The sequence below is a fragment of the Pangasianodon hypophthalmus genome, chromosome 11 (genome assembly GCF_027358585.1).
Source record: "Pangasianodon hypophthalmus isolate fPanHyp1 chromosome 11, fPanHyp1.pri, whole genome shotgun sequence".
NCBI lineage: Eukaryota > Metazoa > Chordata > Actinopteri > Siluriformes > Pangasiidae > Pangasianodon > Pangasianodon hypophthalmus.
This window is the reverse complement of record NC_069720.1, coordinates 9,444,499-9,457,948: the sequence shown is the minus strand read 5'-3', so window position 1 is coordinate 9,457,948 and position 13,450 is coordinate 9,444,499. Positions and strand designations below refer to the sequence as shown.

At 38.0% G+C, this 13,450-nt stretch overlaps 1 protein-coding gene across 4 annotated transcripts in view; it reads right to left on the bottom strand.

The window, feature by feature from the left end:
- The window catches only part of arnt2 (aryl-hydrocarbon receptor nuclear translocator 2), a 109,776-nt gene extending 98,060 nt beyond the window's left edge, over nt 1-11,716 (bottom strand). For all 4 annotated transcript variants that reach the window (XM_026930422.3, XM_026930424.3, XM_026930425.3 and 1 more), the window contains exon 1: nt 11,596-11,716. In XM_026930422.3, the coding sequence (XP_026786223.1) occupies nt 11,596-11,626 (31 nt within the window). In that variant the 5' untranslated portion in view covers nt 11,627-11,716. The remainder of the gene's footprint in view (nt 1-11,595) is intronic.
- Nucleotides 11,717-13,450: the final 1,734 nt, after the last annotated feature.

The window sequence follows — 13,450 nt, the reverse complement described above, 5'->3', positions numbered from 1 at the left end:
TCGGCAAATTTACATCTTAACATCATCACATGTAGTTTGTTTGCTAAAGATATCAGTACATCTTTTTATCATCATTCACCTTTCCTTGAGTGCAGAAATTCCCAACATATTTGTCAGCTGAACCCCTTCTATCTATCTCCTTGCCTGAAGTACTCCCGGAGATGTTAAGCAGGTTAACCTTAAGTGAATCTTCTGCATATTGAATATGTTCGTTTTACTCATTTACAGCTTCTGTTGCCGTTTAACCCTACGCAACCTCACCTTGTTTGGATTTATGGTCAGGGTTTCATGTTTCGCTTCCAAATGTCTAACAAAAAAAAAGCTGGCTTCATTAGCCTTTCATTAGAAACCTGCTTCAGACATACCACACATTTGGGAAAAGGGTTGGCCTTGTCACTGTCCATGCACGTAAATCCAAATATTAAATATTCCTCGCCCACGTTCACCCTAGAGCACTGTTTATAGGTTTTCAGGTGGAGCAGAAATTCGTTCCTCAGGACCAAACTAGGGTACAAAACAGTTTTCGCACTCGAGCAAACTTACCGAGCTCGCAGAACAAACTGCTCTGGAAAAAAATTAACAAGTGTGATAATGTCTTTAGTTATGATCTGAATCCGTATCTGTTTAATGCTCCAAATATCCATATCTCTATCTGTATTCAGAGTTAATCACAAAGTGGGCGTGGCCTAAACCAGATTTTTTTTTATGCTGGCGTGGGGCAGTTTTTCTTAAATCGCACTCATGCAGTTATTATTTTTGTTTTCCTGTAACTGCACAGCTCTGACAGTACTTCCAGCTACATTCACAGGTTTATTAATGCACTCATACATTATCTAATAAACTATCGTCTCTATATTAATAATTTACACAGAGGCTCGTACTATGTACTAACTGGCTGTATATGGTTGAAATGGCAATAATCTCCACTTGACTTGATTTGACTTGTATGGCGGACACTTCGGAACAGATTTAAAGACTTGTGTAGTTTTTGATTTAGGGAAGTTTTCAGTGAGGAGACATTTATTTAGTATTTTTGGAAGGAGTCTCCAGTGTCAGAAGCTTTTACCAGACAGAGGTAAAACTGGCACTTTTTTGAGTTTTCTGAGATGGGAAAGTCTTACTTAATCGCAAGCACAACTTTTGCTCAGATTCCGTTACAGTTGCTATCGCTTCTGGCAGGATTTAGTTAAGGGTCAATCATCCAGACTGTGATATTTCTAACTAGCTAATTAGCTAAATAGCGAACAATCGTATAGCTACTGTATTTAATGAGCATGTTACAATACTCTCCCAAGTGACACTTTTTTTCCATTTTTCTTAACAGCTGTTACTTGTTCATATTAATTCTAATAAGAACTCTTTTCAAACACTCTCAGGCCTTTGGGTAAAGAGTGCGAATCCCAGGACACGCCGGTCTTTTGTATATAACGTTACACAAGCTGCCAAGCCTTTCAGAAAGAAAGCTTCAGACAGTCAGCAAACAGTAACTAATCAATAATATCTATAATCTCAAACCACGACCTGGGTGCAATACTCACATCAGGACCACACACGCTTAATGTTTGAGATTGTGTGTGCTGAGGTCTCGGGATTGCTCAAGCCAAGCCGACGCGAGCTGGCTGACTTTTAAACACAGTGCCCTTCAGTCCCCCTGTCGACGGCTGACTCTACCCAGAATGCTCCTGCGCATTCCTAATCACGCTCGCTGGCTCGGGGCCTCGGCCAGGTGCTAAGAAGACTCGCTTTCTTTATTCATCGCACATCATTTGCATTTCCAATGAGCAAATGAAAAAACTCACTGCGTTAATGGTTTCAGCAAAATGGGTAAAACAGAGGAAGCTCTCTAATCACGTTTTTTCCCCCAACCCTGTTTTTTGTGCTTTTTTGTGCTTTTTTCCCTTGATATCTTTATACAGAAAAATAAAATGGTGAGGGATTTAAAGTGAAAATATCCTCCTGTCTCATACTATACACATCTACATGGTACAAATACATTTTTCTTTAACATTTGCATACTTTGCATAAATATTATATGACTGTCATGCTTATTTCTTTGCTCCTTTTTTCTCATAAAGCAGAAAATTACAAATTAAATGCAACATTCAGAATAACAGTCCACATTACAATTCTAACACCCTTCTTAAAAAAAAAGCATAATCAAGATTAATTTCTGCTTCTGCTATGAAGTATTTTTATGATTATTACACTTATCGATAGTTTATTTGCTAATAATAGGCAAATATTTTGTCACTGACCTGAGAATACGTGTTTCTAAATCATATATACATATACATATATATATATATACACACACACACACACACACATACACATATATACAACTGAAATTTATTTTCATGCATCACCGACCTTTATTTTTCTGCCAAGTTCCAATGTCACACATGCTACGGAATACAAAATATTTTTATTGAGCTTAAAAAGTAGAAACACATGTTGCTTCTCCTGTTAATGATTTTCCTTTTACTGTATTTTAGAATACGTTTTTATACTCTCCCCTCATTTGTCTCCCATTTTTGGACATGGCCAATTCCCACCCTCGAACTAGTTTCCTCATTCACACAGCAGCTCTGAGCCTGAGAGGATGAAGGCCAACACATGCTTCTTCTCAGAGACATGAACACAACCACTGCAGTTTTTTAGATTACTGCTCATAAACTTAGCAGATGAGTGCTAAAGCAGTGAGTAATGCCATATAAATAGCAGAGCCATTTATACTCTCTTAGGGTGCGTTCACTTATTCGTACATTTACCGAGTTTTAAATCGAAGCTAAGTTGATACTCTTGGTTTGTTTGCTGATTTGGATTTTGGTTTCACACTGCACATAATTACATAAACCAAAAAGCAAAAAAAATGTTGGTTGAAGGGCTGAAAACCTATTCATGAAACTGTTTCATCTACTGGTCAGAAATACAGCAACAGAAAAAGCTGAACTCTCTCTGCCAAGTACAAGCAGAAATCTCAAAAATCACCCGAGCATGATGAACACAGATCCATGCTGAATAACAGAAACAGAAAAGTGTTTGCCACGAAAGAAAATGCACCAAGGCTCCATGATGCCATTTCCTTTTTTGGTTCGGTTTATTCCACACATATTATACAATGAATTATCGGCATATGTCTGATGAAAACATATTAAAACTCTGTTTATATGTAAACAGTAACAAGTAAACATGATTTTCCAAGCAATTTGCACCGCCTGATACTTTTATATGCTCTTAGATCAGTATGTTATTAGCATGTTGGTGTTTTGGCAATAGAATGGATTTTTTTTTACTTTAAATAGCGAGAGTTTAAATAAATAAATAAATAAATAAATAAAGGACTTTCACCCTCTCGCCTGGGGTTTGTTTCTGTTCATCCTTCCACTTGTTATATTTACACAGTTTTGTTAATGTTAGATTGGGCTTCATGTTACTAAATGGAAAGAAATCTCGTGATATTTTTATTTATTAAGTCCTTTCGGGATTTGTATTAAAGAGCACTGGCAGTGAAGACTCATTACACGCATACAGCAAGACGCGAAACAAAGAATAAATGAATTATTTAGGATTCAGAATTGGACAGTGGTGTCAGTGTCGATTCTAAACGCTGGAGCAAATGTTCATCTGCAGAAACAGACAGCAAGCAGTGAACCTCGTCACTGTCCCGGGTCAACACACGCCTCATTCTGATTAGCACCAACGTTCCATGATGCCATTTCCTTTTCGGTTCGGTTCGTTGACACCGAGTGCACACTACATGAATTTAAAAATTTCGGAATCGCTGACCGTTTCACGCTAAATGACTTGAATCGCTTAAGATCGGTTGTTTGTTGTTGTAGAGGAGCGCACACTACACGATCGCTCGCAGATGAAGCGTTCACACTAAGCAGGAATGAACGCAGAGTCTCACTTTGTGTGCTTAACAAAATAATTGTTCCAGTCGAACTGTAGTCAATCCTGAATCACTTTCTCCAACTGCATGAAGTGATCCAAACATGGCATGGGTTTTTTTTTCTGTGTGTGTGTGTGTGTGTGTTGAGGCCGAGGTGCAAACTGAGCCAAAGGACAGAGCTAAGTGCTGCAGAAATGCCACATGTTCCAGAGATCTGGACTTCCAAACAAAAAAAAATAATAAACCGAGGACGCAACCTACAAAATATTTTAAACTAGTTACTTATAATGTATTCAGCACAGCTCTGTGTTCTTCCTGCCTGAGTGATTTTTATGATTTCTCTTGGCAAAGTTTTGTTCACTTTCGTTCACCACATTTCTGACCAAATAATGAATGTGATGATTTTTAACGATAATGAGTTTTATGCATGCGTTTTCAGCCCTACACACGCCCCTGGACTCTGTTTTTTTCTTCTTTTTTTTCAGAAAACAAACCAAACTAAACAGCAAAACAAACAAAACGTATCAGATTTTGCTCTCATTTGAACTCAGCAACCGGACTCTTAGGTGTGAAAGCCCCCTTAGACTCCTGGCGACAGATTGCTATAGATTGCATCATTTTCATTTGAACTTACAAATTCGACCCCACTTTAACTATGCAGAAGTATAAATATGAAATGAAATAACAAGCCTTCTATGGGCTGTGTGAAGATTTGGTTGTGCAAAAAAAAAAAAAAAAAAAGCTCTAACATGAAAGCTATTTTACCAAGAAATATCTCTGGCTGTATTTGTGCTCAGCTACGTTTCCTCCACCAGCCTGTAAAACTCTTTTTGGAAATACAGCTCGGTCGATCTAAAAGAAAACAACCTCCAGATGATCAATAGCTATAACAGAAATGTGCCATGGTGATGGAGAACTTTAATCCATGTGCGGGTGTTTAATTTTCTGCTTGATGTGCTCCTTATGCTTACTAGTCAGGCTACACTTATTGACTTGGCCTCAGGATATAGGGAACCTTCTCGCAGTCGAAAACACTTCTAATAAATGATTAGATCTTCTGAAGACTCGTGTTCTATAAAGGTCTAGAGCTGAAATGCCGTACGGCACGAATAAGGAAAACTAGAACATGCAATACTACATTTTCTTCATGAGAATAACTATAGCTGTTATGGTTAATGTCTTACAACAATATTGTATAAAAGTGACTACTTATACTGCTTCATGACTATTTTCAGGCTTTAACTGAACCTTTATCCAGTAAGGAGAATCACATGTTGAAAAGAGAAGAGTCGTGATACTTTAAAGTCGCTGTGATAACAATATTGTGAGGTGAACATCGCAGTTTATGGCACTGTGATGTCGATTCTGATCTGCTTGGTTTCTTTTTTTCCTAACAATAGCTCCGGCTACTGTCAAGCTTTATATTAATACACTCGTTCTGATACGTTATCATAGTATAGCAGACATTCCGCATACATGTGGATGTGGGTATTTTGTATTTTTGTTTATTTAGCATTTTTGGAAGGAGTCTCCAGTGTCAGAGTTTTGTAACATTCAAAGCTAAAGCTGTAACTTGAAGTTTGCTGACACGGGACAGCTTTGTGGTTTTACTGTAACATGACAAGACTTTTTTTTTATGTCTTATTAACTTCAAGAGAGATTAAAAGAGAGAGGCTGGTAAGAGAATGACTGTTTATAGCTGTTATAACATAAGGGATAAGAGGAAATAACTTGTTTCACGAATGTTCGACAAGATTAAATGTAACCATAAACAGATAAAAAGTAGGCTACAACTTGTCATATCAACGCATATCAACGCCATCATGTTTTATTCCATACATATTGGCAAAGAATTATCGGCATATGTCTGATGAAAACATATTAAAACTCTGTTTATATGTAAACAGTAACAAGTAAATATGATTTTCCAAGCAATCTGCACCGCCTGTTACTTTTATATGCTCTTAGATCAGTATGTTATTAGCATGTTGGTGTTTTGGCAATAGAATGGATTTTTTTTTTTTTCACTTTAAATAGTGAGAGTTTAAATAAATACAATCTAAATAAAGAACTTCACCCTCTCGCCTGGGGTTTGTTTCTGTTCATCCCTCTACTTCTTATATTTACACAGTTTTGTTAATGTTAGATTGGGCTTCATGTTACTAAATGGAAAGAAATCTCGTGATATTTTTATTTATTAAGTCCTTTCGGGGTTTGTATTAAAGAGCACTGGCAGTGAAGACTCATTACACACATACAGCAAGATGCAAAACAAAGAATAAATGAATTATTTAGGATTCAGAATTGGACAGCGGTGTCAGTGTTGATTCTAAAAGCTGGAGTAAATGTTCATCTGCAGAAACAGACAGCAAGCAGTGAACCTCGTCACTGTCCCGGGTCAACACACGGCTCATTCTGATTAGCCTGGACGCACTGCATTCAGCCTGGCTGGCAAAACGTGAACACGACAGCTCCAGAACGCTCAGCACTTCTGTATTTGTCTTGGATTGCGTTCATGCTTGAAACAATCCACACTCCAGTTAGAAAGTTCTCACACTTTTGTACTTTTTTACAGACCCAAAGCCATTTGCATCCAGAGGTCGGTCAAGTGTGAAGGCTGTTTTAAATCCGGGTGCAGTCCAGGCAACCAATCTCTAAGCTCAGAAAAATGGTGATCTGGGGTTTGCTTTAAGGATTGGGCATGAGTGCCAGGTTTCATGGTGGTGTACAATGGCATTCTGTGGTCTATAGATGAAATGAAGAGCCTTTAAGATAACTCGAGCAAATAAAAAAAAGGGACTACAACCCAAAAACAATTATTTCTATATCGATTCTATATCTGTATTGTATCTGAAGGCTTCATTCAAACTGTTGATCAATGTCAAGCAAAAGCAAGGGAACATGAATTAAAAAAAAAAAAAAAAAACATTAAATATATAATATGGATAAAAATAAAGACCAGTCCCATTTTGCAATGAGTCTACACATGGCAGACGTGTACAGACTACAGTATACTAATGGTTTTTGTACTCATTTCCAAAAAAAAAAAAAAAAAACCTCAATTTTACTCCTTACATTTTTGTTTAGACTTTCAAAGTATTCATTACAAATGCCAAAGGTCTCCACCTCCAGGGTTGGGGGTTCGATTCCCACCTCTGCCCTGTGTGCGTGGAGCATGTTCTTCCCGTGCTTCGGGGGTTTCCTCCGCCATTCCAAAGACATGCTGTAGTCTGATTGGCATCTCTAAACTGTCCGTAGTGAGTGAATGGGTGTGTGAATGGGTGTGTGAATGTGTGTGTGATTGTGCCCTGCTATGGGTTGCCACCCTGTCCAGGGTGTCCCCCCGCCTTGTGCCCCGAGTCCCCTGGGATAGGCTTCAGGCTCCCCGCGACCCTGTACAGGATAAGCGGTACAGAAAATGGATGGATGGACTGACGCTATACATCAATAGAATGGTCTTTGTTTTTCATCCAATGATTTCAATTTAGCATCCAATCAAGTTCATCAAGTTCACCACGGTGATCATGCTGCACTCATGCTACACAATGTAGTTAACACTCTAGCTATGTGTGTGTGTTTGTTTGAAGATGGATAATCCACCAGTGTGGAACAGTGTGGATATGCATCCCTGGCTCTACCTCGCTAAAATGTTTCAAAATGCTAGAGTAAGCAAAGACTTGTATAAAATGTGGCGTCTCATTTGCCTCTGTAGAAGGCATGAACTCCATCTAATTTGAAAAAGCATCACTAATTTTCAAGTTTTAGTAATTTTCAGCTGACGTTAACTGGATATAACTGACTTAGCCTGTTTTCGTTGCTAATGCCAGATTATACTGGATTCCAGTAGCTAACACTGGCTAGGCAGCGAGTCAGATTCCAGCTCATGGTAAATATTGCAGACTTACAGAGACTGAATGATGTTTTCAGGCAATGAAACAGTTGATATAGAAATAAATCGTCTTCTAAGAGTTTTAGATAACGGTTAATTTTCACACGAAAACATGAAATCAGTTAAAAACATTTATCTTTTAATACCTGAGAACATTTAAAAGTAGCAACTTTTTTTACTTTCATTTGAATATTTTTTTTCACTACAGTACAGTTTCTCAATGCTTTGTTCACCCTGGCTTAAATATAGATGACAAGTCGACTACTATTTTTAAATTATTGGTCGACTAGTAAATTTTTATCGTCGTGCACCGTCTACCCAACAGACATGGAGCTGTTAAAAAATCTCCTCGGTTAGGAAACTACAGCAGTTTATCACCTCACTCCTCATTTACCTGCCCTATACACAGAGAGTGTCCTCAATTGGTAACTAATCTGTGTAATGTACACTATTATCTGTGTTAGATCTTACGTATGTGGGTGTGTAGGAGGGAAATTGGGACCGTTTTTCCTTTTTTTTTTTGTTTTAACATATAATACCAATCACACAAAACCGATTTATAAAAATATCATCTTAAACCAACATGAGTCTATGGACCTGTTTTGGATCCTACAGTTGTTATATCACTACCAGATCTGTGTGTTAGACTAAAATAGGACTGGCCTACACAGCCGCCTCCATCATCGTGACTATCAGTGACATACAGCATGCTAACAGCTTGAATAAGTCAGAGCCACAATCAGTGTAAAAGAAGACGAATTTTCATTTTATTAGACGAAATTCATCTCTCTATTCATTTCCATTCAAACGGAATAAAAGTGGCTCTCTGGCAATCCTGGGATTTTAACAAACAACCCTCCAGTCTAGCAGGCAGACTTTACTTCAGATTCTCCGCTGTTCTCACACATTCTCAACAATTCATCCACTGTGAGCTGAATCAGGTGTGTTAATGTGTTAGCTGAATTGTGGCCAACGGAGCCTCCTTTCTTCATAAATCCAGACGCGAGGCACTTTGCCACACCACCACATCTCGACCCAGAAAGCTGCCAGATACACAATCGTTACTGTTGAATAATTATCTAAAGGCTCTGAGGAGCTATTTAGTGAGAAGACAGCATGTGCGTGACATGTAGGCTTTACCCAACCTATATTTCTAAGTAAATAAAACTTTTCCCCAACATATGGCACATTACAGTCAAAATGTAGACCTCCAAGGAGGACTACATTGTGAACATATTTACATTTATTCATTTGGCAGACTTACAACTCAGGCGGAATCCAAGCCAAGAGCAGAGCTGAGCAGTCGAGGATTTGCTCAAAGGCCCAGCAGTGGCTCTCTGGATGTGATGGGATTTGAACTCGGCACTGTATCTATAAACTGTTACATCACAGTTACATCAGTTTTAATTATCAAACCGACTGGTCAGATGGTGTTGATTAATTTCCTACAACAGCAGCTCTGACAATAGTTCTGGCTATAATACTAATTACAGTTTTATATTAACCTGCTTGTTCTAATATGTCCTCGTTATCACTCCACATAATCTAAGCCTAATAATATGCAGATTATAAACAGGGTTTGGAAGAAAGTAAAATGATTATGCACTGATATGGTGAAGCTTTCTGTAAGGGAGTGTTTATTTAATTTATTAAAAGGAGGCTCAGGTTTTCCACCCTGGGAAAGTCTTCAGGACAGAGGACTTTGCGTTTCGGGCTTTCTCTGCATTTTTTCTATCTTATTAACTTCAAGAGAGAGAAAAAAGCGAGGCTGGTAAAGGAACAACTGTTTATAGCTTCAATCATATAAGTGGACCTTCCGCAACATTAAACGTAACTGTAAACAGTTAAAAAGTATGATGTGGCATTCTTTAATAAATTTAAAAAAAAAAACTGTAAGCACTGGCAACTTGCTGTGGTATGAAAGGAATAAAACATTTTTGTTTTTTTTTTGTTGGTGATATTCATCTTGACTTGATTCAGAATCCATAAAAAACCCACCATTTTCAACATAATTTTTACATGCATCTTCACACTAGGGCTGGGCAATACGCCGACATAATACATCAATACTATTTATTCATTCATTCATCTACTGTCCTGAACAGTACTGTCCTGGTCAAGGTCTCAGTGGTCCAGAGGAATACATCTTGGATGGGTTGCCAGTGCACTGCAGAGCACCGTGCACACACACACACACACACACACATTCATATACTTATTCACATTTAGCATAGCCTGTCCACCTACTGGCATGTTTCAGAAGGTTGGAGGAAACTGGAGAACCCGGAGGAAACCCACATGGACACAGGAAGAACATGTGAAACTCCAGACAGACAGGAACATGAGCTCAGGATCAAATTGGTGAGGAGCACCTCTACTTTACTGACATATCACTATCAGCTGATGTTAACACTTTGTACTGTATCTTTATCATTTTAATTACTGATTTTTTTAAATCATTTTCATTAAAATTAAAGTATTGTCAAACACTTTACCCAATGAGATAGCTAGTGAATTTATCATCTGTCCACCCCTGTACAGGATCATAAACATTCCAAAGCACACTTTTGTATATGTAAATATGCAAATATTATGTTAATTTAAATCGCATCTGTTCTGACCGCACTACTGTACATATTATTTCTGCAATAAATGTAGAAATGAAATTTCTTGCACAGTACACAATCATCTTCTTTCCAACTGAGGTTGTTGACGAGCTGAGCGGCTGAGGGATAAGGCTTTCTCACATCCTAGAATTTTAACTCACAACCTTTCTGTCACCTATTATTGAGTTACTACTTCAACTGATATTTTATTACATATACAACCTTATTTAGGTTAGGTTCAACTTTAGTGTCATTTTCAGAGTATGAGTACAGAGACAAGGAAATGCAGGTAGCATCCAAGCACTAGTGCAAATAGCAAATAAGTTAAAATGAGGTAACAAGGTGATGGTGCATTTAACAGTCCTGTCTCTTAATTATATAACATAGCATTAATTACAGCATAGAGATGCTTTTGCCATCAGGCTCAACTGATGCCATAAGGCATTCTCTCTGGTAGGGTTGCCAGATTGAGAGTGTTGAGGTGATAGTTACAAAATGTGACTGGTCTATGTCATGGTCAGTAGCATTACAAGGGTAGACAGAATTTGTTTGAAATATAATTCATTTATATATAATTTGATTATGTTTATTGATCAAGAAGGGGAGTTTTAAACCATTCCGCTGCAATCTGGCAACCCTGGTTTCTCCGGTTCAGCCATGGTGTACGTTACATACAGCTCCTCTGTGTTCAAGATGCAATCAACAGGCAAAACAAGCAGCAAACCTGTAAATGTCTGCCGTGCACAAGTCAAAGCCTGAGCTTTAGGAGTAATAAGAGCGAAAATCAGCTCAGTGTAACACTAAGTTTGGTTGCACTGATACAAAGAGGACGGAGTGAAATCCCAGCACGCGCCGCCTCGCGTGCAAATCAATCCAGCATCTCATTTACATCAGCAAAATAGAGCAAAGCATGAATGAAGCCTGCTGCGTGCTGTATATAAACACACACAGTACACAGATCAGGTTTTACACATGCTATACTAGTAATAAGATAAACACAACATCAATCTGAAGGCTTAAACATGGTCCGGTGCTGGAAGGGCTCCGTGGGGGAAGGGGGAAGGGGGATGCTGGCTCTCAGAGCCGGAGAACGCCGCAGCTTTGCTCGCTTTTCTTTCAAAACACCTTTAAATGTCTGAGCTGAACTCTCTTCTGCTCAGTCGCTAACCTCTCTGATACAGTAATGCACCGAAATTAGGACTTACCGGACGGATTAACAGCGGCGGGTGTTGCCATATCGCCTCTGTGGGAAAAACAAAAACGACACCAAGGATGAGCGAATCGCGAACGAACCGTTTTCTTTTTGAACGACTCACATTCGAGAGTCGATTCAGGCGAATCGGTTCTCACCCACGAATCAAAAACAAGCTTTGGCATTTGTTGCCTCTTTTCATTTTTTTTTAATTGTACAGTTTCACCCACTATCTTAACACTGGTGTTGGCTTACCAGAAACAATGGAGTTAAGCAGTAACATCTAATTAAATATCTAATACTGATCTATGCAACACTTATTAATATTAATATAATAAATTAGTATCTATCTATCTGTCTATCTGTCTGTCTGACTGTCTATCTTTCTTTCTATCTATCTATCTATCTATCTATCTGTCTGTCTGTCTGTCTGTCTATCTATCTATTTGAAAAGTGCTATGCCATGTGTTTAGAGGAGGGGTTCTCAAACTTTTAACCCCTTTATCTGTAATATCAAATCTATGGAACTCTTCAATACAGATTTATTTCACTAAAAATAATCCAACAGTTTAAACATTAGACTCACTATTTAAATGTGTATAATAATATTATTACAGTTGTATTATCACTGAACCCCTGGCCATGCTTAACAGACCAATCCTAAACCAGCAGCGAGTTCTGTCATGTAATAAAATTCGCTAAGTGTATTATTGTGGTCCTTGATGAAATTAACAGCACTGGTATAATGAAAGTGATAACAGTAACACTTATCTCTCTCTGGATTAGGGCTGTAACGCAATGCCTCTAATCTGTATCTGTGTCTGTTTAGTGCTTTAAAAATTCATATCTGAATTAGGGTTTAAACACAAAGTGGGTGTAGCCTAAAGCAGAAGAAATTAAATTTAAATTTAAATAAAATATAAACACTACTGCTGAAACACTGGGTAAAATCCCAGAGGCAGAAACGCTAGTCCTGTAAGCATAGGCTGTGAATTCTGGCTCTGACAGTTCCTCAGCCTCAGCTATATCCCTCAAGAGATGTGCACGAGACTGTTTTGTAATCCAACTCACACAGTTATTATTTGTACCTGCTCCCAATATTTTCTGGCAAATTGGGTTGGTTCTGTTTTTCAAAACATAAACAAAATAGCAGTCTAATTTGAACCACCAAGACCCTGACCAGGGTGTTACTAAGGATGAGCAGCATGAAAGTAAAAACCTCCTGCTCATGTGACTTTTTGTTATGTCTTGCTGTATGTGTCCTGCTTATACAGATACTGTATGCGTATCTGTTTAGAACACATTATCTGCTCAATTAATGTGTGCCACAAACCCATCCGTGAAAGCAGCGTAATATGACAGGACTATGACTAAGAGGAATCAAAGACTTAAAAAAATAATAATAAAAAATTTTCAATTATTTAAAATTAAATAAGCAATGAGTATCTTTGAACTTAAGACATTGTCTGATATTCATTAATAGATTGCCAAAACATACCTCACATTAGGTTATGTTCACATCTAAATATTTTTAAATAAGTTAATATGACCTGATAGAATTGTAAGTGTAGCATGAAAGCCATAAATATGTTACAGCTGTACTCTATACAATATTATTCCGGTGAATCAAAATATTGAAACGTCACATAGTTCAGTTCAAATCAACCTTGTAGGCTGGTCCGAAGGAATCGACACAGTGAACTGAGTCCTAAAAAGGGGCAGAGGTGCAGAGTGACGCACGACACTGAGGGGGAAACGGGGGCTGTGTTCTGTATACTCGTCCACTACATAGTGGTTTCTAGTAAGTGTATTAAAATTGTGTTAACCTATTAACACTCATAAACCTTAGATTTAATTAAATATTTAGC